Source organism: Eschrichtius robustus, chromosome 6 (assembly GCF_028021215.1).
Source record: "Eschrichtius robustus isolate mEscRob2 chromosome 6, mEscRob2.pri, whole genome shotgun sequence".
Lineage (NCBI taxonomy): Eukaryota > Metazoa > Chordata > Mammalia > Artiodactyla > Eschrichtiidae > Eschrichtius > Eschrichtius robustus.
Genome location: NC_090829.1, coordinates 78032600 through 78057378, shown reverse-complemented (window position 1 = coordinate 78057378; position 24779 = coordinate 78032600). Strand labels below are relative to the sequence as shown.

Genomic DNA, 24779 nt, shown 5'->3' with positions numbered 1-24779 from the left:
GGACAGGAGGGAGATGACCTGAGTTGAGGTTGGAGGGTAGGAAAGTCCAATGGTGTGGGACTTGTGGCTGTGAGAAGGAGTTTGGATTTCGATCCGCTTGTGATGGGAGCCATTGGAAAGTTTTGACCAAGGGAATTTGATATGATTTATGATTTGAAGAGATGCTCTGGCCGCCCCTAAATACCAAGAGACAGCAATATAATAGTCACAGGGCACTACAAAATGAAATGCCATAGGAGGATATGAATAAGATGTCTTTTGTGAGTAGAAGAGAAATAGGTGGTTCGGTGGGGCTGGAGTGAACTGGAGACTCAAAGTAAGGGCCAGAGCCCAGGTGGACACTCTGCATGGAGAGGTCTCATCCATCAGGGCAGGGGCTGTGATGAAGTGAGCTGGGTGCGGGGGACAGAACTTCAGGGAAAAGGTCAGCTCATGTGGTCACAGCTCCAGCCAGAAGATACACCTTCTAATCCCATCTTGTTTAACAGTGGCCCTGGGATCTCCAGAGCCGTCATTTCTGATGATCCCTGCCCTGTGTCTCGTGGGGCTGCTGAGATAGTGTGTGGAAGGCCAGTGCAGAGAGCGAGCGCTTTAATTACTTGGCAGAGTCCTGGGAGATGGGGCCAGAGGTTCAGGAGAGAGCTGTGAGTACACGCCAAAGAATCTGGCGCCTCCTGGCATGTCCTCCAGCCACCCCTCCTGTGTCCAGTGCAGACATCGTGGGTCGATCACAGCTCTTCTTCCCAGTGAGCCAATTCTCTGTCTTAAGAGTCCATCTCTGGCCCGCCACTGATAGAAGCTGGCAGGTGATGTGGAGTCTATTTGCTTCCCCAGCGGGCAGTGGCATCAAAGGGCTGAGCCTGGCAAAGGTATGAAGGTGAACTCTCTCATCTTCAGGGGTCCTTCCTCATTGACTGGGACATTTTGGAAAGAAACAGTGGTTTTCTATGAGTGGCTTTGTCTTTTTTTGTCTTCTTTCCCCCCACTCCCACCCAGTCCCACCACCCACCTTGACCGTGGGGCCTGCTAGCACTGGCCTGACAGCACCAGTCGTAACGTGGTAGAGGAGAGGGTGGTCAGGGGAGCATCCCCTTCCGGCCCCTCCCGCCTGCCATGGAGACCACTTGGAGCCTGAAGCCCGGGTCTCCTGAGGCCTGCCTGGGCGTCCTCCCTTGTGCTCTGCTGGGCTGAGTGGCTCTCACTCAGGCCGCTCACTTCCTACTCTCCGGGGGAGACCGAACTCTTGGGTGACAGACCCTCCATCAGCAGGAGAGCCTCTGAGCTTCCTTTTCTCCGTGTCTCTTCACGCAGGGTGAGCTCCCTCTGCCCCTGTCAGGGGAGGTCAGTCTGGGAGCGGGAGAATGGGGAGGTCACCTCGGGGCAGGGTGCAGGGAGCGGTCAGCCTGGAGGCAGGCCTGGGGGGGTTCCTCTGAGAGTTGTAGAGCCTCCTGACTGTAAGCCCCAAAGAGTGATTTATTCTTTTTATTTTAGTGAAAATCAAAAAAAAAAAAAAAGTTTAAGTCTTAATATATGTCTTGTTAAGTCAGTAGAATCCTCCTTAGGATATCCGATTTACTCCAGGCATGCGGATCTTCGTGGAAGGATACCTGAGCCTGGACACCTGTGGGGACAGCTTGTTCTTCTACAGCCCCCCGCCGGGAAAGTGACTGCCTCGCAGTCAGCCCTTCGTTGCCTTGGCCTCTTAACCAGGGGTCTATGAGCCGGTCAGGGCATTCGGAGCCCTCTGAAGTTATTCATAAGTATGGAACATATATGCATCAGTATGGGAGGAGTGGGGGAGAAGCTTAAATTCTCAACAATGTCAGTGACCCAGAAAAGCCCAGAGTCTGCCCCGAGCTGAGGAAGATGCTCTCCCTTTGGCTGTTGTGGGCGGCTGCTGCCTGCAGGGAGAGAGGCCCGCTGCGAGTCCCGAGCTGGACCGTGGTCTGTGTGCTTTCCATCTGGGGCACGGCTCAGTGAAGTAGAAATAGCACTGCGTGCTCTACATGCTTCAGGTACATCCTGTTAAATGGGCTTTTGTGGTCACTCTCGAGACTCTGCATAGAATCTGTGTATAAGGTTGGTTCTGTGGGGAAATCACATTTTCAGTTCCAAACAAACAATTTACCAAAACAAAATAAAAAATGCTTTTGTAACTCAGTTGTTTAGAAAGTGCAAATGGGTTGTGGTAACACTAACTGTTCATTTCTGGAAAATAATGTTCTTACGTTTTAATATCATGATGACTTTGATACCTGTATGGTTCATGGGGGTCCCAAGTGGGCTCTAGTCAGACCATGAGCCCACAGGTGTCCCTCCCCCTTGCTTGGGCCCATTTGAGAAGGACCAACATGTTGGTACGGCTGAGAATTGTAGCCACTCCCTGGGCTGGATTCCAGCAGTGAGTTTCCTCCACCGAGTCATCTCATGGCTCCCCCAGAGCACTCTGTCCAGAGGAGGGCTTGACAACACTGGCCTGGGTTTTCTGTTAGCGTGTGTGTGTGTGTTGAGGGGGCAGTTAGGGTAGCCACTGTGGGACCCTCTGTCCCTGGGAGGAACAAGTTGAGAATGGACTAAGGAAGTTGGAACAGGCAGGAATGGAACGGACCTGTTTGTGTCTCAGTGCCATGTGGAGCTGAGCTCTGCAGGAATGACCTTGGAGGAGAGAGGAACTTTTGTCCCAGCCAAGTGCTCAGATGGAGGCAGGAAAGCTGTTTACATGGCTCAGTGGCTCCTGGAGGGTGTGGGAGGTCTTCTCTGATAATACTGGTATGTGTCTGTCTGTCTGCCTTCCTTCCTTTGTTTCTTTCTCTTTTTGGTCCAGATTCTTTTTTTTTAATTAAAGTATAGTTGATTTACAATATTATATTAGTTTCAGGTATACAACATAGTGATTCAATATTTTTATAGATTGTACTCCATTTAAAGCTATTACAAAACTGGCTATATTTCCCTGTGCTGTATCCTTTTTGCTTATTTATTATATACATAGTAGTTTGTATCTCTTCATCCCATACCCCTGTCTTGCTCCTTCCCCCTTCACTCTCTCCACTGGTAACCACCAGTTTGTGCTCTATATCTGTGAGTCTGTTACTGTTTTGTTATATACATTTGCTTGTTTTATTCTTTTAGATTCCACATGTAAGTGATAACATAGAGTATTTGTCTGTCTCTGTCTGACTTATTTCACTAAGCTTAATACCCTCTAGGTCCATCCACATTGTTACAAATGGCAGAATTTTATTATTTTTTATGACGGGGTAATACACCATTGTATATATGTATCTATCTTCTTTATCCATTCATCTGTTCATGGACACTTAGGTTGTTTCTGTATCTTGGCAATTGTAAATAATGCTTCTATGAACATTGGGGTGTATGTATCCTTTCAAATTAGTGTTTTTGTTTCTTTCAAATATATACCCAGTAGTGGAATTTCTGGGTCATATGGTAATTCTATTTTAGTTTTTTGAGGAACCTCCATAGTGTTTTCCATAGTGGCTGCACCAATTTACATTCCCACCAACAGTGTACCAGGTTTCCCTTTTCTCCACATCCTTGTCAACATTTGTTATTTGTAGATTTTGATGAGAGCCATTCTGAAAGGTGTGAGGTGATAACTCATTGTGGTTTTGATTTGCATTTCTCTGATGATTAGCGATGTCTTTGGGAAAATGTCTGTTCAGGTCTTTTGCCCATTTTTTAATCAGGTTGTTTTTTTGTTAGGGGTTTTTTTTGGGTTTTTTGTTTTTGTTTTTTGGGGTTTTTTTTGATATTGAGTTGTATGAACTGTTTATGTATTTTGGATATTAACCCCTTACCAGTCATATCATTTGCAAATATTTTCTCCCATTCAGTAGGATTTCTTTTCATTTTGTCAGTGGTTTCCTTTACTGTACAAAAGCTTTTAAGTTTACTTAGGTCCCATTTGATTATTTTTGCTTTTGTTTCTTTTGCCTTAGGAGACAGATCCAAACAAATTTTGCTACAATTTGTCAGTGTTCTGCTTGTGTTCGCTTCTAGGAGTTTTACAGTTTCAGGTTTTACATTTAGGTCTTGAAACTGTTTTGAGTTTATTTTCATATATGCTGTGAGAAAATGTAATTTTAATTTCATTCTTTTACATTTAGCTGTTCAGTTTTCCCTGCACCACTGCTTGAAGAGACTATCTTTTCTTCTTTGTATATATTTTGCCTCCTTTGTCATAGATTAATTGACCATAAGTGTGTGGGTTTATTTCTGGGATCTCTATTCTGTTCCATTGATCCATTGTGTCTGTTTTTGTGCCAGTACCATACTATTTTGATTACTGTAGCTTTGCAGTATAGTCTGAAGTCAGAGAGAGTGATACCTCCAGCTGCTTTGTTCTTTTTCTCAAGATTACTTTGGCAATTCGGGGTCTTTTGTGGTTCCGTATAAATTTTATGATTATTTATTCTAGCTCTGTGAAAAGTGTCATGGGTATTTTGAATAGGGATTGTATTAAATCTGTATAGATTGCTTTGGGTAGTATGGACTTTTTTTTAAATTTTTTTTTATTTATTTATCTTTGGCTGCATTGGGTCTTTGTTGTTGTGCACAGGCTTTCTCTAGTTGCGGCGAGTGGGGGCTACTCTTCATTGCGGTGAGGAGGGCTTCTCATTGCAGTGGCTTCTCTTGTTGTGGAGCACGGGCTCTAGGCCCACAGGCTTCAGTAGTTGTGGCACGCAGGCTCAGTAGTTGTGGCTCGCGGGCTCTAGAGTGTAGGCTCAGTAGTTGTGGCGCACGGGCTTAGTTGCTCCATGGCATGTGGGATCTTCCCAGACCAGGGCTCGAACCCGTGCCCCCTGCATTGGCAGGCAGATTCTTAACCTCTGCGCCACCAGGGAAGTCCCAGTGTGGACATTTTAACAATATTAATTCTTCCAATCCATGAGCACAGGTTATCTTTCCATTTCTCTGTATCATCTTCAGTTTCCTTTATCATTGTTTTATAGTTTTCAGAATATAGGTCTTTCACCTCCTTTGTTAAGTTTATTCCTAGGTATTTTTTCCTTTTTGATGCAGTTTTTAAACAGGATTGTTTTCTTGCTTTCTTTTTCTAAGAGTTCATTATTAGTGTAAAGAAAACAACAGATTTCTGTATATTAAGCTTCTATCCTGCAACTTTATTGAATTCATTTATTAGTTCTAATAGTTTTTTGGTGGAGGTGTTAGTGTTTTCTATATATAGTATCATGTCATCTGAAAATAGTGACAATTTTATTTCCTTTCCAATTTAGATGCGATGCCTTTTATTTCTTCTTCTTGTCTGATTGCTGCCGCTAGGACTTTCAATACTATGTTGAATGAAAAGGGCAAGAGTGGGCATCCTTGTCTTGTTCCTGATTTTAGAAGAAAGGCTTTCAGGGCTTCCCTGGTGGTGCAGTGGTTAAGAATCCGCCTGCCAAGGCAGGGGACACGGGTTCAAGCCCTGGCCCAGGAAGATCCCACATACCACGGAGCAGCTAGGCCCGTGCACCACAACTACTGAGCCTGAGCTCTAGAGCCCTCAAGCCACAACTGCTGAGCCCACGTGCCACAGCTACTGAAGCCTGTGCGCCTAGAGCCTGTGCTCTGCAACAAGAGAAGCCACGACAGTGAGAAGCCCGTGCACCGCAATGAAGCGTAGCCCCCGCTCACCGCAACTAGAGAAAGCCCGCGCACAGCAACAAAGACCCAACACAGCCAAAAATAAATAAATAAATAAATAAATAAATAAATAAATAAATTTATAGAAGAAAGGCTTTCAGCATTTCACCATTGAATATGATGTTAGCTGTGAGTTTGTCATGAATGACCTTTATTATGTTGAGCTGTGTTCCCTCTGTACCAACTTTGATGAGAGTTTTTGTCATGAATGTATGTTGAATTTTGTCAAATGCTTGTTCTACATCTATTGAGATGATCATGTGATTTTTATCCTTCCTTCTGTTAATGTGTTATATCATGTTGATTGATTTGCGGATAATGAACCATCCTTGCATCCCTGGAATAAATCCCACTTGATCATGGTGTATGATTCTATTACAAATTCAACTTCACTACTAGTGATCAGTCTGTTCAGATTGCCTATTTCTTCCTGATTCAGTCTTGGAAGTTTGTATGTTTCTAGAAATTTGTCCATTTCTTCTAGGTTGTCCAATTTGTTGGTATATGACTGTAGTATTCTCTTATGATTTTTTGTATCTCTGATATCGGTTGTTATTTCTCCTCTTTCATTTATTTGGGTCCTCTTTTTTCCTTGATGAACCTGGCTAAAGGTTTATCAATTCTGTTTATCTTTGCAAAAAAACAGCTCTTGGTTTCATTGATCTTTTGTATTGTTTTCTTGGTCTCTGTTTTATTTATTTCCTCTCTGATCTGTATTATTTCCTTCATTCTGCTGATCTTGGGGTTTGCTTGTTCTTTTCCTAACTCCTTTAGATGGTAGATTAGGTTGTTTGTTTGAGATTTTTCTTATTTCTTGAAGAAGACCTGTATCACTATAAACCTACCTCTTAGCTGCACCCCATAGATTTTGGAAAGTTGTGTTTCTGTTGTCATTTGTCTCGAGTTATTTTCTGATATCCTCTTTGATTTCTTCATTGACCTGTTGGTTTTTTAGTAGCATGTTGCTTGGTCTCCACGTGTCTTCCTTTCTTGTCTTTCTTTTTCCCAATAATCAGTAGTAGAATTGTGATGCTCTAAGCTCCCAAGCAGTAGCACACCCCATGAGAAGGCCAAGTCACATGTCCACCATCCATTTAGCCTTGTCTGTGCCCCCCTACCCCCCACTCCCAGCCAGGTTTCCCTTTAGAGTCATCTGCAGCCTGAGCCAGTCTGATCCTACTCGCCTCACAGCCCCTTCAGCGTAGATGCCAGAGAGTACTCTTTCTACTAAAATGAAAGCAATTTACAAATGTCCTGTCATCACCGAAACAAAGTGCTTGCTTCCTTTTTAATGTATCAAATGTCATTATTCATAACATATTACTGCATTCAAGTGTTGTAAGGAGAGGAGGGCAAAGCAGTCTTTATCCTAAGAAAATACCATTTATTTGGGAATGACAAGTCAGATCACTGTGCCTGTCATATCATACCTCTTCCCTTATTGGGGCAATTGGAACTTGATGTTTTCCCATACTCTTGCTTATGCGAATTCTTATTCCCAGTTCAAGGCCCCGAATCCCTTCTGCCCTGGAGAAGATGATAGTGGTGACAGTAGCATGGTGCCGGGAAGCACACGCTGCCAGTGGCTGTGGCCTCCAACCAGATTGCTTGGGTTTTCAGCCCAGCTCTGTGACCTGTGGCTGTGTATGTAGCCTTGGGCAGTCATCCACCCTCTCAGTGCCTCAGTTTTCTCATCTGTAAAATGGAGATAATGTAGTTCATACCTTGTAGGGCTGTCGTGAGGGTATAAAGCACTTAGAGCCATGCCTGGCACACAGGACCTATATGCATATCACCAGTATTGTTGATGTAATTATTTCATTTTTGCCTCTTGTGCCCCTCCCAAACCCCCACCCCCAGTGGATCAGGCAAAAGCTTTCTTTTCTCTGAGCTGGTGCTGTTCTTCTTTTCTCCTGGGTATCCCTGGTATCTGGGACTAGGACCCAGCTCTCTTCTGGAGGCAGGGGACATCCCTGGAGCCTCTGTGACATGGACATGGTTTCTCTTGATTTCTTCCTGCAGGGTGTGGACACTGTAAGAAAATGAAACCAGAGTTTGAGAATGCAGCAGAAGTCCTCCACGGAGAAGCAGATGTAAGCTTCCTTTCCTTAACTCCTCCACCGCTCTCTCCTAAAGAGTCAGTGATAGGAATCATTACAGTGACTTTCCCCTGCAAGCTCTGTAGCAGCTCTCCTGGTCCCTGGAGGCCTGCGGGACTTCTGTGTCCCCGAGTAGATGTGTCTTAGTCAGACAGGTGGGGCTCCTACCAGGGATGGAGGGGTGCAGAGAGATTAGGGTCACATTCCCATACCCTTCCAGGTGACCTCTGCCAGGTCATGGCTCTGGGGTGAAGCCCCAAGTTTCTCCCTCTTTTCTGTGGGAGCCTGCCGATTGGGAACAGCCACAGTCTACACAGCCTGGTTGGTGGGGGAGATTAAAAGGCTTCATCTCAGCCCACAAATGAGAATGATGGACATGCCCGTGTCCAGTTGTTCCCGGGATGTATGAAGTTCCCGCCCTGTGAGGTTTCGGCAGGCCCTTGGTGGGTTGGGGGCTGGCGTCTGGGCTCCTCTTCTGCCAGCACCACATCTGAGGCTGTCGTGCATGGTTGGCCTCTCCCCCGTCCCAGAGCTCTGGTGTCCTTGCAGCTGTTGATGCCACCGTCAACAAGGCCCTGGCAGAAAGATTCCACATCTCCGAGTTTCCTACACTCAAGTATTTTAAGAATGGAGAGAAGTATGCAGTGCCCGCGCTCAGAACAAAGAAGAGCTTTATTGAGTGGATACAAAAGTAAGTCTGATGGTCTTGATAGCACATCTTGGTCCCTGGCTGTCGGCCACTGGAGAGGGCCTTGAGGAGATGAAGTAAACCTTAGGAGCCGCTGACCTTGGCTCAGGGCCTGAGAGCAAAGACAGCTATGACTTCCCAATCTTGACGCCACCTCTGGTGTGTTGATCACGTGTACTCATCCAGCAGGTCACGGTAGCCTTTCTGGGTGCGGTTTCATCAGCTCCAGTAAACTGTGTATTTCTGTTTTTGGGACTCCTTCCCCAGTGTCCTGGCCCCAGGTTTCATCATCTACATTTTATTCCATTCCTTTTGAGTGAACAAAGGTAACACACAGCTCTTCACATCCAGAGCTGGACTCACAGGGGCCCAAGTCTGGGCCTTCAGTAGTGTCCACAGTGCAGCCTGTGGTGGTTTGGGGTTGAAAATAAAGGTTTGAAGAGCTCCCTCAGCCTGGGTATTAGTTTGCTAGGGCTGCCACAACAGGGAACACAGAGCCGGTGGCTTAACAGCAGAAGTTTATTTTTTTCACAGTTCTGGAGACCAGAAGTCCAAGATAAGATGTCAGGAGGGTTGCTTTCTCTGAGGCCTCTCCATGTCCATCTTCTCCCTGTGTTTTCACACGGTCTTCCCTCAGTGTCTGTGTCCTAATCTCCTCTTCTTAAAAGGACACCAGTGAGGTTGGATTAGGGTCTTCCCTAATGACCTAATTTTAACTTAATTACCTCTCTAAAGACCCTGTCTCCAAATACAGTCACATTCTAGGGTAGTTGGCATTAGGACTTCAACATGTGAATTTGGGGCAGGGGACACAGTTCAGCCCACGACAGCCTGCAAGTCCAGAGAACACGAGGAGCCTTGCAATTGCTCATCCAAGGACCGTGGAACCTGCAGTTCTTAGCGTTTCCCCCTCCTGTGAGGGGACTGACTGGGCCACCACACAGGTGCTTTCTCCTGTCCACACCCCTCCCCCGAGACACACACACACACACACACACACACACACACGGGCATCCACACATAACTTGAATATTTGAGAATACTGCCTTATTTCAGCAGTGGGGGGGAACATGAAGTAAAAGAGGAGGCATACTCCAGCCTTCACAGAGGCCCCTGGTACATGGCATAATGATGTCCATGTGAGAACCAAGACTTCAGGGTCACAAAGTGATGTGAGAACTGTGCAAAATAGCAGCATCCAGAAGGAGTCACTTTGTTAGGACATCGGTCCTCAAACCTGGGTGGACGTAAGCGTTACAGGTGTTGAGGTGCTTCTCAAAGTGCAGATGCTAGGGCTGCTGTCCCTGAAGCTTTGATTCAGGAGGTGTGAATGAAACCCTCAGCCATGGGGTTTTGAGAAACGCCAGCTTATGGAATGGGATGAACCACCAGGTTCAGGAGAGGCCCGGGCAAGAGGTGAGTGGGCTGGCCAGGTCCAGGTCTCAGCTTCCTGCTGGTCACTGGGGGTAGATTCTAAGAGTAGCCAGGCCTTGTCTTAGGGACCAGAACGGAGTAGTGGTTCATCTCCAAGAGGGACGAGGTGCTCTCTCCTCCGGGCCTTTGGTGCAGGAGGCAGGTTGCTCTTCACACCCGCCTCTCTGGCCTCGCTCTGGTGCCAGTGCTGGTTTACTGGGAAGGACTGAGTGGGGTGGGGCCTCAGGTGAGGTCCCTGGTGCGTGCACTGTGGTTAGAGAGCTGGGGGAACCAGAGCATTAATCGTTGCTAATCCCCGCTCCAGAAGCCTGGGCACAAATAGCGAGCATGGAGGGTCTCTGTCCGTCCTGTCCATAGTCACCACTGCTGAGCACCTGAAAAGCACTAGGGTAAGAGCATGGACTTCGGAGTCTAAGAGCCCTGCACTCAGATCGTGACCCCAAGCCATTTACTTGACCCTGCTAAGCCCCGGTTTCCCATCTGTGAAGTGGAGACAATACTTTTCCCATAGACTTATCCAGAGAATTAAATTGGATTATTGTGCTTTAGCACAGTGCATGGTGTGTGGAAATACTCAAAGAGAGGAGGCTGTGTTTATTACTGATTCCAGCTCTCATGCAGCGCTGTAACTGACAGCACCGCCCCCTAAGTGCTAGAACCTTCCCAGCCTTTGCAGTGTGCTTTGAGAGCTGTTGCCCCATTTCATACTCAGATCCTACTGAGGCCAGAGTTTTTCTTCCTATTTCCTTGGTGAAGAAACTTAGGTTCAGAGAGGTGAAGGGCCTTGCCTGAGGACAAATAGTGGTTCTTTGGGGAGCTCGGAAGGAATCCTCCAGGCAGAGCGTAAACAGCAGATGCTCTGAGATGAAGGGTTGAGGTCGCCAGCAGGAGGGCAAGCGGACAGTGTCGGGGGAGGCTGATGGCACTTCCAGGCTTGTGCACAGGTGGCCGCGCTTGGGTGACTGAGATGTGCCCGCCAGCAGGCCAGCCCGGGGAGGCAGGATGCAGGGACAGGGCAGAGCAGAAGGTTGGCGTCAGCCGAAGAGTCCAGGGTGTTTGACGGGGCACCTGGAGGGCAAAGAAGTGGGGAAGACAGGAAGGGTGGGAGGGGCCGGTCTCGGTCACGAGAGCAGGGGTGCCATTAACCAAAACGAAGAAGTTGGGGAAGAAAGCTGTTTTGGGAAGTGTGGAGGAGAGGGAAGGGTTCTAAGTCTTGTTGGGATTGGGGTGACAGTGGGACCTCCAGGTGGAAATACCTGAAAAACACCTGGAAATAGGGGGCTTGGGTGAGAGGCCAGGACTCGAGTCATCCTCAGCCTAGGGGATTATGGAAGCCACGCAGATGGATGAGATCTTATGAGAATTGCAGGGGCACGGAGATAGAACCAGAAGAAGAGAGAAGGCTGTCGGGAAGGTAGGGAAGGGGTCTCTGGTAGGAGGGCTTCTGAAAGGTGAGAGTGGCCGTGGGGTGCCTGGTGCTGCGCTCGTGCTGCCCTCGCTGGGTACAAGGCCTGAGGCCTGGTGGTCAGAAGCCAGGTGGTGCCGGCGCGAAGGAGGGAGTGCAGGGGGTGCGTGTGGCAGCACGGGGTCCAGACCGCTCCCCAGAGACACTTCTCAGAGAAGGGAGAGAGAAGTGTGGTTGTAGGGAAGGGGACAAGGGCAGCAAAGGCTTTAAAAGACCCTGGAGATCTATACTTTTGTGAGGCAGAGTGGAGGGAACCAGTGAACAGAAAGAGACTGAAAAATTATAAACCCTTATCGAATGCCTGTCATTTATGAGAGCATAATAGGCTCTTAGCAACTGTTAGTTGCTTGACCGACTAGGTGCTTTACATACACTGTCTCTGCTCTTCATAAGGAGCCCAGGAAGTAGGTCTCATTTGTACTCATTTAGCAGAAAAGAAAATGGAAGCTCAGAGGGGTTTGGTAACTTACCTAAGGTCACACAGGTGATCAGTAATCTGGATTTGAACCCAGACCCACCTCGCTCCGTGGCGCATGCTCTCTCCACCAGAACAAAGGCTCAGGAGCAGAAGATAATGGAGGGTGCTTCAGGGTCCCAGAAGAGGCAGGAGGGAGGGGAAGGGAACCCAGGTGCAGGGGCTTCTCCCCATGGCAAGGAGACGACTGGAGAGGTCCTAAAAGCGACTCAGGTCTTCCACACCTTCACAAAATGGCTTCTTAATAGGCTCCTTAGAGGAAATCTTTGCGGATGGTTCACACTTCTTCATGTTTAAACTGAGGTTTTAAATTCAGTTTTAGAAAGGATGCAAAGTGATTTTTTTTCTCACGTGCTCCCCTGAGTGGTTGGGGGCGGTGGAAGCGCTTGCCTGTACATGAGCTTCTCCTAATGACTGTCTCCCCTCCACCCCCGGTTCTTGCAGCCCCGAGTCCCCTCCACCCCCGGAGCCCGCCTGGGAAGAGCAGCAGACCAGCGTGGTGCATCTGGCTGGGGACAACTTCCGGGAGACCCTGAAGAGGAAGAAGCACGCCTTGGTCATGTTCTACGCCCCTTGTAAGTAGCTGGGGCACTCGCTGAGGGGCGAGGGAGAGGGGTGGGCCTGACTGGACTGAGAAGATTCCCCCCAGGGACCAGGGCAGCCACAGGCCGACTCTGGGCTGTCTGCTGTGAGCAGGTTTCATTCCAGGCTGAGGTCCTTCAAAATCCAGGTCCAGCTCTGTCAGGTTCTGTCCTCACATCAGTCCTAAAGCCCTCTGCTTCTGTCTGTGCCAGGGGCCTGCCTTGTAATTATTAAGTCTCCTCAACTCCCTGGAAATTCCCACCCAGCCGCTTCCTCCCTCCTCTCTGCTCCCTCCATCCCTGCAGGCGCTGACTTCACCTTTGAACCCTGGAACTTAGCAGCTGGGAATTCAGCCAGCCCAGTTAGGCCTCTGCTTCCCTCATCTTGCTGAGCACTCCCAGCCCAGCCTCCTTTCCCTGACCTTCCCAAGTGGCTGTGAAGCCATGGATTTGAAACTGTGGTAAAAGTACAGCCATAGTCACTCAGAGCTCCTGACCGTGATCCCCGCTTTAATCAAAGCCTAAGTTGAGGGAATGACACGTCTGCTCATGTTGGTGTTTGTGATCTCAAGTTTTGTGTATTCCCATTTTAAAGTCGTTCATTGATGCATAAAGGAAAGGCTCTTGAATTTCTCACTCTTCTGTTGCCCTCTCTCTTCCCCAGGTTACAGCTTAGCGTAATGGAATGGGGATCATAAAGCTGGGCTCCTCAGAGAAGCAGGCAGCTCAGTCGAGTCCTAACCTCTCCTACCTAACCTCCTGCCCCTACCTCTCCAGTGTCAATAATCTGTAAAGTCCCTCCTCAGTTCTCACTGTCCGGGCAGGTCGCCTCCTGGCCCAGCCTCAGAGCCCGCCCTCAGGCAGCTGACACTTCCCTCTGTTTTTGCCTTTTCTTCTGCAAGTGGGCCTTGTGCTATGTCGGTTCCTTAGAGAGCTTCTTGGCTGTCCTCCTCTGTCCTTAGAGAAAGCCTGGAAGACTGAGTGGATTTTAAGAAGCTGTCTTCCTTCTGGGCAGAGCTGAGGGTGCAGGACTGAGACTCAGGGGATGCCTGACTTGCCCAAGGCATGGCAGCAAGTCAGTGACAAGAGCCCTTCCTGCAGCCTGGGCTGGTGCTCTCTTTTAGTCACAGGCCCGATTCAGAGGGTGATTGCTTTCCCGGCAGCCGGCGGGAACCTGGCCAGAGAAGTAGGAGTCCTTGACCAGCCGCTGGGTGGATTTGAGAACGTCCAGACTAAATACTTTCCCTAGAAATGCTCCCCCGTTCCCCCCAGACCTCAGGGGACGCCTGCCCTGCTGGGGTGCTAACGACCTGCCTCAAGTAACCGCCGTGTGCTGGATGTTGTCAGGGACCCAGGATACAAGGGAAGGAGGCCTGGTCCCTGCCGGCTTCAAGGGCCTCACAGACTGTCCTGACAAAAATAACTAAACACAGTCCGCACGGGGCCCCGTCACTGAGCGACTCAGCTGTTGGCAGAGGGCTTGGGGCCTGGAGTCTCCCATCGCCCCTGCTGCACTTTCCTGTCCTGAGCTCTGCTCCAGGCTCCTGAGACGTGTGTGTTCATCAGTGGACAGAGGCGGGGAAAGCGGGAACTAGCTAAAGACAAAAAACATCTTTAAAATGTTTTCAATGATAAAAATAACATATCCTTATTTATAATTTATGTAGTATAGAACATATACTTATATATAAAGAACCTAAATAGTACAGAAAGGTCGCACACCAGATAAAGGTAGGTATAAAGTAAAAAAGCAAACACCAACCCCCATTTCTCCTCTCCCCCCACTTCCTACCTGCCCAGTTTCTACACAGCTCTTCCCCCTGCTGTTTCATTGTTCTCTTCTGTTCCAACCCCCCACATTGCTCTGAATGGTCTGGTCATGGTGACTGCCCTGCTTAGGCCAGCTTGGCTGAGTCTCTAGAATTGGAATTTTCTGTCCTGTCCTTGGTCTTTGTTCCTCTTTCCCCACTCTGGGAGGCTGCTTTCGTTTCCAGTTACACAGAGGTGGTACCTTTTTAAAGAGCCCAAATTAAAAAATCATGCCTCTTCTGGCCCAGCTGACACGTCTGGGAAACATCTTCATGCCCTTTCTAAAACAGCCTCCCCTCCAGTTATTCATCTGCCATGCTCTTTCTTTTGGATAATGAGAAAATGAGATGTACCAGAAGGCCATTAATCTGAGACCTAGACGCTTTAAATTGATGGCAGCAGGAATTTGCACTAGGCTGACAGTGACCTTTATACTTTCAGTAAGCAGAGAGGTTAGAAAGGAGAAATGAGGAGTGACACCAGACTTGGGGGAAGGGAGTAGCTTATTTCCGGCCAGCCTGATGTCTTAATGGGTGTCCATGTGCCGCTCACAGGGGACCTCTGGGTGCCACAGGGCACGCTTTGACACGCTCTCAACCAGCACGCTGTGCTCTTTACACGTTTTGAAAGCTATATACCATCATTCCTTTGTAGTATGATGTTTTCATGAATTTGAGCCATTCTTGCCTCTGTTGGGTCAAATTAGTACAGTGTTTTTGTAATTGCCATTAGCACCTGCCATGAGTTTGGCTCTGCTGGGTACTTTATCTCAGTTCTGGTGTAACACGTAACCAGCCTAGCTCTCTTCTCTGCTCCTGTGATGGATGCTGGGAAAATCCCCTTAAGCCGCCTCCCCATCACCATCCACGCTGCTCTGGGGCCAGCTGGCCACTCTGCCAGCCAGGCCATATGGGTGGTCCCACCCATCTCAGGAACCGGCTCAAGTGCTAAATTCAGATGTAGCTCAGCCTTAATTTGGATTCACAAAGCCCTTTGAAATGCCAGTCATTATTATCTTATTTTAAAAAGGGAAAGAGCAGATGAGCCAAGCTGTCTCAGTTCCCCTCCTGGGTTTCCCCAAGGCCGTGGGAGGGCCAGGAGGCCTGGCCCAGCTGTTTGTCAGGAAGCTGGCTGGAGCCAAGTCTGCCCATGGGGCATCTGGCCTCTCCCACCTGTGTTTTGATCAGAATTAATTACCACAGTCAGGGAATGCCTTCCCTCAAAGCGGTTCTGTTCTCTTGGCAGTTGCGTTCAGTGTGTGGAGAGTGGTTGGGAGGGGTGGGCTTGGGTTTTAATTGGCGAACACTGAGGGAAGGGCCAGGAAAGCGGGTCTGGGCCAGAGTGGCCTGCAGCTTCCTGGGCTTTCTGCTCAGTGGATTCTGCCCCGGGCTTGCTGAAACAGGAGGAGAAAGTGGCCCCACACAGGTCCCAGCCCCGGGCCTGAGACCTGTCATTGGAGCTGGAGGGGCTCAGGGCACCACATACACCTCTGTCCCATCCAGGGCCTCCAAAACTACGGGTCCTCGTCCCTGGGTTGGGAACCCAGGCCCTGAGAAGCGGCAGGGACTCCCGGCAGCTTATCCTCCTCTTAGCCTGACCTTGAGTCTCCCTTTCCTGGATGTGGGGTTCGGGTGGATTGTGGAGCAGGGAGGAAGGACAGCATGAGGACCAGGAGCCTGGTTTGGCTGCTCAGTCTGGGGTGAGGGCTGCTGGGAATGTGGAAGTCAGCGGCAAAGCATGAGCTGCCGGGGTCAGGCAGAGGGGCTGCTCCCAGCCCCCTACTTCCCCAGCCCCACTTTCTCAGTCGTGAAGTGGAGAGATTTGCTACTGGCACTGGGGCGAGAGAAGGGACCTCGTGACAGGCTCAGAGAATCCCGAGCATGCGTCCTCCTTTCTAAGCCCAAAGCTCCCGCTGCACCCTGGATCAGGCTCTTCTGGACCCTGAGGGCAGCCCTGTGTGGAAGGAGCTTGCAGAGAAAGACCACAGTGTCCGTCTCCCCGACCCACAGCCTCGTGGGTGGGTGTGTGATGGGAGAGTGTGGGGTGGGAGGTCCTGGGCAGGAGTGGACCTGACGCTGGCACAGGCCTCCTACAGAGCCCTGTCGCCGAAGGCAGACGCACAGTGGAGGGTCTGAGTGGTGGGGTTGATACGTGAACCCTGACAGTGGGGTGTGCAGGGGGTGGGAATCAGATGAACCCCAAAGTCTGTTGGGTGGAGAGAAACTCCTGGATAGGCTTCTCTGGAGGTTCCAGGCAGGACCCCTGGCTCTGCAGCCTCCCTCACGTGTGTAACTCTCTCCTCCCCTCTCACGCAGGGTGCCCGCACTGTAAGAAGGTCATTCCACACTTTACTGCCGCTGCTGATGCCTTCAAAGATGACCGAAAGGTAAGGACCCCCTTCCTCTTCACCCCTCGTCCCGCCTCCAGCTTCCCCCTGCCACCAGTGCCCACACCTTCCTCCCTTCTGTTCAGGTGCCCTCCCTCCCCAGACAGGTTCTGCTGAGACCCGGGGATTCCTGGCAACCAGGACATCCTTTTCACAAGGGAGGATAGAGCAGGCTGCATTTATGCTGCAAATCAACTAAAAGGGATACACTGAACTGTTACAGCCCTTCCTTGGGGGAGGTGGTGGTAAAGGGGTCATTTTGTTTATTCTTCTTTAGAGTTCAAATCTTTTTACGGTAGGATTTGTAGTCATGCATTACTTGTATAATTAAAAGTACAAATTAAAAAAATCCAACAAAAGTCAACTGGAGGCGGCCAGGGTGGAGGAGAGCACGGCCATGTGTGCAGGGCCTCATCCCGCCTAAGTGAAAGGCTCCTGCAGCTGCTGACTGATGAAGCGTAAAATTAACAAGCCAGAGCTGCAGATTGGATTAGAGAGTGGGGAGGGGGCCCCAGGCACATTCCCCCAGGCAGCTCCAGCAGCCAGGGCAGACTCCAAGGCTGAGGGGGTGTATGGCAGGGAGAAGACCCCGGAACTCAGACTGGTGCATCTGGGCTGCTGCTAAACTACGTGAGCTGGAAGACTCTCCAGGCCTCGAGTTCCCTTCTTCTAAAGTCAGGGTGCTGGTCTAGATGGTCTCAAAGGTTCTTCCCAGCCTGGGGCTCCATCATAGGAACCTGTCCCCTGAAAGGCCCCCAAAATGCGCTCACGCACAGCCAAGGCCAAAGTCCGATGCATCTCTGCCTGCTGCCTTATTTTCCCGGGTGGAATTGTCAGGTGCAGCCAGGGCAGGTGGGATACAGATGCTGAGATCACCTTGCGTCAGCCCTGCGGTGGTGGTGATGGGATGGTGAGAGCTGTACACGGACAGCGAGTCAGAGGAAGCCAGGATGGGCCACAGGCACGTATGTGAAGACTTAGACTCCAAGCCCCTTCCCTGAACTCGGGGAGTCCCGTTGTCACCCACAAGTCCTGCCTGTGCCCTTGAGGCACCCTTCACCACCAGGAGGGAATACAAGGACCAGAAAAATTTTTCTCCTCTCCCTGCCACTTGGCCTGCATTGAGAGGGGCACGGCAAGAAGGGACTTCCTGTCTTCTGTCTCCCTCACCACTCCACCCGATTCTGCCACCCGGGGCCTGAGCAGAGTGGCTGCTCCCAGTCCGGGAGCTCCGGCACAGCCCAGGCTGCTCGTCCCTGCGGGGCTGGGCGTTGGTTGGTGTGGGGAGGCCTTTACTCCCCGGGGCCAGGACTAGACTGGCAGTCTCTGCATATCAACTCCCGTCATTCTTTACTCAGAACACTTGGTGCTCTGGACACACAGGAGAGTGACAGGTGTGGGGGCTCCCTGCCCCCCCAGATGCTCAGGTCTCCGCGCTCCAGGGTCTGTGAAGGGATCACATCAGTCCCAACGAGGCCAGGCTGGCCGTGCCCGCGGTAGGCAGCTGAGGGCCATTCCTCCTCTTCCCTGTCCCCTCTGCTGATGCACAGGGGTCCCGTTTCCATGGTGACCCCCTCCTTCTCTGAGATGCTGATATGCCTTTGCTTAATTGTCTTAACTTGGGCCAGTAATGTTGCCGACCTTTTCCTGTAGTCATTCCCCCTGTTATTCCCTCTGTCCCTCCTTCCAACTTCCTTTATTCCAAGCCAGGCATCACTCTCACTCATTTTCAGGAACACACTTAACTTCTCTGTCCCAGGCAGCAGGCAGGCCTGGGGTTCCTAGAGGCGGCTCTCAGTAATAGCAGGGAAGCATTCTGTCTCTGGTCTGGGGTACTGGTGCCATGATGGCTGGGTGCTATCCTAGAACTATCAGCTCAGAGCCTCTGGGGGATGGTTCCAGGAATGTGTGATTTTTAAGAGCTGGCTCTTCTGCTGGCCACAGGCTGGTGTTTGGGGTCCACTGGCCTGTCCAGCCCTCTCCTTCTCCTCAAGCAGATCAAGGCCCAGAGAGGAGCTGCGTCTCTTGCCCAGGGACGCACAGTGGGTCACTGACAGCCAGAACTGGGTCTCCTGACTGCTGATTCTTCCTGACACCCCATGCTGCCACCTCTGAGCCAGAACTGCATTTTTTTTTTCCACCCAGAAGCTGGTCCCAGTTCCTTCCCCAATCAATATGCAGTTGGTTGTTCACTTCCATTTTCATAGCCAAAGTCAATATTAGCTCCTGCAGAGATTTATTTTACTGAATCAATAAAGCCGCATGAGGCAGCTCATATTTTAACTGGGGAGCCTCCCCCTCCCAGGAGGTTACTGGGGACTTTAGCAGTTGACATGCTGGCGGGGAGAAAGGGCTGCACGCTGTTAGTGTTGGAACAGAAGCATTCTGGACGTGGCCATGGAGGACAAGGGTCTCAGGTGGAAGGCTGGTGGGTGCAGGCGGGGGTCAGGGGATCACCGGGCTGGCAAAGTGGGGCCTGTCTCTCCCTGTGCCTCAAGGTGTCCCAGCCTGGGGGTAGGGGCTGAGGGAACAGCAGTGCAGCACAGCTCCCGGCCAGCTGCAAGGTCGTCCCAGGAGTGGGCTCTGGGGCAGCAGGAGCCCCTCTGTGATTGGCTGACGAGGCTCTGGCCGTGTTGCGTGTGCTGTGTATGGTCCCCCGAGTTCCATCAGAAGGGAAAGCTCCCTGAGGGCAGGGACCTCGTTTGTCCTTAAATCCCCCACAGTCTTGGCGCCTGAAACCTCTGTAAACGTTGACCGGATGACGTGTTTGGTGTTTCCTGCGAGCGCCTCTTCTGCTAGTACTTTTAAAGCCTTCTGTTGTGTTGTCCTCACAGTCGTTTAGTCAGCTAGGTATTATGACTCATTTTACAGATGAGGAGATTGACTCTCAGAGAGGTTAAATGATTAGCCCAAAGTTACCCAGCTGGAAAGGGGCAGCATCAGAACTGAAAGAATAGGCATCGTCAGAGGTCTCCCAGACGTGGACTCAGGGCCTGGGACTCTCGTGCAGGGGATTTTGGGGGAGGTGGTCTTAGGAAGCGGTTGAGGGGATGGAGGAAGGGAAGCCAGAGCAGGTGCGTTAATGAGCAAATTACCGCATGGGTGACTAGGCTCAGTCCCTGGAGACCTCAGCAGGGACAGAGCCATCCCCCTCAGAGGCGAGAAAGCCAGGGGACGTGTCCGCAAGCCCCGTCCACTGTGGGCCTTACTTCTAGCTCCCTTCAGCCAGGAGTTGCAGGTGCCAGTGGCAAGTCAAGTGCTGGGCGGAGGGGACATTGCAGGGCACGACAGCCGCCTACCATGGAACAAATCTAGAAGTCAGTGTACGTTTGGTGCTGTAGGTGAGTCGGTGCAGATCTTGAGTGAGTATAAGGGGGGCAGGCGCTTAGGTGGAATTGGGATAGATGCGAAGAGGTTTATTTGCTGCCTTCTTTCCAAAGAGTCTCAGTCACTTCCCGTAGAGGGGCCTGTGCTTGTCTCCCCTTTTCCTACAGAGACCGAGAGCAAAGCAAAGGAGCCTTTGCAGCCAGACGTAGCACTTTGTGTGTGTGGCTGGCAGCTATTTGACGGGATTCAGAATAAGGACCCATTTTTATTTTAGTCGATTTGTAAAACTATACACGACACTTCCCACAGCTCCAGGGCACGCGTACAAATTAAATTCATAATTTAAACTGGATGCAGGGAGAGCAGCGGCCCGGAGCAATGCTCATCAAACACTTTCACAGCCTAGCAGGGGAGCGACGGCCCCTAGCCGAGGGCCGGACACAGAGGCTGCCCCACGTGCATGGTCCCCCCTGGGTCGGCCGCTCAGCACCTGCCCCGAGAAACGGAACCCTGAGGACGGCCAGAGGAGGCTCTGCCTCACGTTTCTGAATAATTCAGGAGGGGCTTTGGAGGGCAAGCTGGGGTTCTCAGAAGCCTGCAGGGGCTAGCCTGCTGGTGTGCATGGACGCAGGCAAACAGCAAGCTGACCCTGCCTGAAGGGGACAGCTGCCCTTCTTTTCCAGCCACACGTTGCCTGTGGGAAGGCAGGGTAAGTGCCCTCAGATTTGACTTTTTTAAAGAGAAGCTGGAGAGCCAAACTTTACATGAAATCTCCTGGCTCTTTTTCTAGGTTGGCAGCTAATTCAGATTTATGTTTTTAAAATATTCTGCGTGGGCCAAATAGAACAGGCCTGAGAGACAGATAGGGACTGTGCAGAGTTTGCAGACTCTGCTCTACGAAGTCTCATCATGTAGAACGTAACGTAGCCGAAGCGGTAGAAGCGGGGTGTGAGGGCGGGTGAGGGAGGATGAGTGACTGGTAACCAGAGTGCAGGCCGCAACTCACTCTTCACTGCCTGTCAGCGCTGCTGCCTGCGGAACGGTAGCCCCACTCACCTGGGCACAGGTAAGAGACCGGTAAGCGTTGACTGTTGGTGGCCTGCAGGGCTCTCCTACCTGGAAAGGGGGCCGCCATCCAAATGGAAATAACCAGCAGCCAGAGAACTCTGTGAGTCACGGCTGTTCAGTAGTTTGAAACCTCCAGCGTGGTAGTAGTTCTGCCAGGGCTCCTGCGTGGGTTCCAGCCCTCGGAGGCACCGCGCCCATTCCTCTCCCAGGCAGGTCCCAGCATGGGCTGGTCCTAGCTGGGTGCTCTTTCCTCGGGCCTTCACGCAGCTGGCTGCCTCCTCATCACTCAGGTCTCAGATCAAATGTTATCTCCTTGGAAAGGCCTCCTTGGCCATCGTGGCGAAAGCAACCCCTCTGACCATGGTCTTATCCAAGCACCCTCTTTTGATTTCTTCAGAGCGTCCCTTGGACTTTGCAGTGATCTCGCTTGTTATGTGTCTGTTAACTGCCTTCCTGCAGTAAGAATGTCAGTCGCTTGATGACGGACTTTGTCAAGGTCACCACTGTCCTCGTAGCATCTAGAACAGGCTTGGCCCATAGCAGGACTTCCATCAGTGCCGCCTCTCATCAGAAGCTGCCGGCCCCTCTTCTGTAATGCTTGTGGATTGCTGTTGCCATTAATTGACCCTCTCCCCTCCTTCCCTGCTCTGTGACCCTCAACAGGAGAAAAGTTTCCCATGTCTGCTTTTTACCCTCTTATTGGGAAAGAACAATAAATAAGGAAAAACTACCCTGCATGTGGAATTTGTTCAATGGGCAAGAATAGGCCAACGGCCAGTTAACCTCCTTCTGGCCCAAAACTGTTTGCTTTAGTCATGCTGAACTCTGTCCCAGTTTCTGGAATGTGCTCCCCTGGCTGGAACCTGCTTCTCCGCCATCAGGCCTTGGCCCAGGTGGCAAACTTTGCAGAGCGCCTCTGTGCCACTCCCTGGGCCGTCTTGGCACCCTGGACTACCTCCACACACCTCCTGTCATGCCTTGGATTCACCTCTTTATCCAACTCCCTGACCAGATGCTGAGCTCCTACTGGGGACAGAGCTTGTGTCCGGGGTCGGTAGGAGTCATTATAACAGCAGCTAACATGTACTGACCATTAACCATGTGCCAGGTCCTGTGCGCTTTCACCTCACCTGACTTCTCTCACTCAGTCTTCATAATGTCCTGGTAGTCTAGGTACTGTTATCTCCATTTTACAGACGAGACATTGAGGCACCAAGAGGCTAGGTAATTTTCCTTAAGTCTTAGTATGCAACCAAGCCAGGAGTTGCACATGGGAAACTTGACTTCAAAGCTCTTATTCTTAACCTTGGTACTACCCTGCCTCCCCCAAAAGATGTTCAGGAAATACTAGTTGATGAACGAATGAGTCCCACAGGGCCTCACAGAAAACATTACAAAACTTGTGTTTACAGATGCTTTCAAGTCATAATTTCCTTTACAGTCATTATACTCTTGATTTTAAAGGGTAGTCTGAGGGCATTCCAAGCTAAGTCCCCTAACCTCACCTGTCTGCCTGGGGAATTGAAAACAGGCACTCTCAGTCTCAATGGAGCTCTGGGCTGGGGATGCTTTGGTTCAGCGTATCCCTGCTTTTGGGGAGGAGATCGAAAAGCAAATGATGTGGACCTCAAGTGCAGCCTGGTCCAGGCCTCAGCTCTCAGACTGGAGACCCCCGTGCTGACCCTCCCTTTCTTCGGCCCCGCAGATTGCCTGTGCCGCTGTTGACTGCATCAAAGAGAAGAACCAGGACCTGTGTCAGCAGGAGGCCATCAAGGCCTACCCCACTTTCCACTACTACCACTACGGGAAGTTTGCAGAAAAGTACGACACCAATCCAACGGTGAGTTGCAGGGAAGCACCTGCCCCGAGCTCTGTCTGCTGACGGGCAGGGAAACAGCCACTGAGGAGGCTTCCCGGACAACACAGAGGTCAGCTGCAATGCTCAGAGCTGAGAAGGCAAGGCTCTGGCCGGGCTGAAAGAAAATCCCAAGGGGTTTTCACACAAGTCCTGGCCCCAGAAACGGGGGTTGCGGGGGTGCGGTGCGGATTCCAGGGCGTGGGACAGTTTCCTCACCCACTTTTCAGGGCGTCTCTGTAGCCAAGCAGACCCTCCCCACATGGCCAGCCGCTGCGCCACCACCGCCACCCCCCCACCGGCTCCCCCGCAACCCCGCCGCCCCCGCTACCCACTCCACCTGTCCCCGCGCCGCCCCGCTCCCCAGCACCCCGGCTCCCCAGCCCCCCGGCCGCCTCTCTGTGTCCAGAGGAGTGAGCACGCGGCGGCGGGTCAGGGAAGGGGAGTAAGGAGGCCCGGGCACACATCCGCATCGGGTTAAAGTTCTTTTTTTTTCCTCTTTCCCTCCCCTACAGGAGTTGGGATTTACTAGTTTTATTCGAACACTCCGGGAGGGAGACCATGAGAGACTAGGAAAGAAGAAGGAGGAGTTGTAATTTCTGCCTCAGAGAAAGCTTTTCCATTACACTGTGAACGATACCTGTTTTGTTGTTGTTTCTGAATTTCCACGTGTTCTGAAGATGAAGTTTTTTATAGCCGCTTACGGCCGTTTTGTACAATTTTGAAATAAAATTAAACCAATTGTTTGGTGGTGTGGGTTATTTCCAGGGAGCCTGTTCTAACAGAGAGATACCCGTGTTCTCCCTCCTTCCACGTCCTCTCCTGGGAGGTGGAGAGCCCCACGCCATGGTCACGTCTGCCTGGAAGGGACTGGGGGGCAGGTGGGTGAGGAGGGAGGCATGGGATACGGGCCCCTATCAGCCACTGGAGAGCGGAACAGGGGAGTCGGACCACAAAATATCCTGTTGGAAAATGACTGATTCTGAGGGGAAATACGTTAAGATGATCAGGGAAAATGGGATTGTGGAGCTGACAGGAACCAAGCATTAGCTTTTTCTGGGTCATTGCTTTGGTGTGTTTTCCTGGAATGCATTTACATATTTCTCTTTCTCCGGCTATTTCTGTCTTCTCTTGCTCTCTCCATTCCCTCCCAGTTCTCCCTTTAAAGAAAAGTAAGTCTCCACTTAGGGGTGAGTGCAGCTGCCAAGTGCAGGCTGGAAGGGGCATCTCAGGTGGGCTGGGGAGGGGCCTTTGTGCAGCTGCTTGCTCGGCACACTGGCTGGAAGGGACGGTGTGGGGGACGTGGTGGCCTGTTCTCCATGTGCAGGTGCCGGGTCTGTAAACCAGCTCCCCTCGCCCCACCACAGGAACCTCCAAACCTTCGCACCGCATTCTCATGGATGGGCGCCACCCAGGCCTCACTCTGCCTCTGTCACGTCTCTCTCCTGTCTTTCCCACTAGGTCTGCTTTCTGCATCCCTGCATGACTAACACCAGGCCTGTGCCTGGTGCTGCTGCCAGAGCCGTGGTCCTTCTCCATGGGGCGAAGAAGGGAGTAGAGCAGCTTCACTCCCCTGTCTTGACTTCGTGGTAAGCAGCAGTCCTAGCCTTGGGCTCCTCAGTGTAGTTCAGAGGTGGCATTGCCAGAGCTGCAGCACTGGGCAGCACACTTTGGTGGCCTTACAGGGGAGTTGGCCTGTGGGCACAGCCCTATTTCCTGGACTAGCCCCTGCCTTCTTTCTGATGTATCCCCCAGAGTGGGGGTGAGAGCCGCAGAGTTCCCCAGGGTGCCCTTGATGAAGTGCCACTGCACACAGCTCTGTTAAGTGAGATCAAAGGTTTTGAAAGCCCTTGTTCTGGTGCCGTGTCCCAGCTTCCCTAAGGTCAGCCTTTTCTTTTACCTAAGCACCTACATTTTTAAGT

The 24779-nt window shown here is 51.0% G+C and overlaps 1 protein-coding gene across 1 annotated transcript in view; it reads left to right on the top strand.

Moving 5' to 3' along the window:
* The window catches only part of PDIA5 (protein disulfide isomerase family A member 5), a 90954-nt gene extending 67351 nt beyond the window's left edge, over nt 1-23603 (top strand). The window contains exons 12-17 of the mRNA XM_068546617.1: nt 7693-7763; nt 8300-8460; nt 12276-12406; nt 16537-16607; nt 22708-22842; nt 23373-23603. Of these exons, the coding sequence (XP_068402718.1) occupies nt 7693-7763; nt 8300-8460; nt 12276-12406; nt 16537-16607; nt 22708-22842; nt 23373-23453 (650 nt within the window). The 3' untranslated portion in view covers nt 23454-23603. The remainder of the gene's footprint in view (nt 1-7692; nt 7764-8299; nt 8461-12275; nt 12407-16536; nt 16608-22707; nt 22843-23372) is intronic.
* Nucleotides 23604-24779: the final 1176 nt, after the last annotated feature.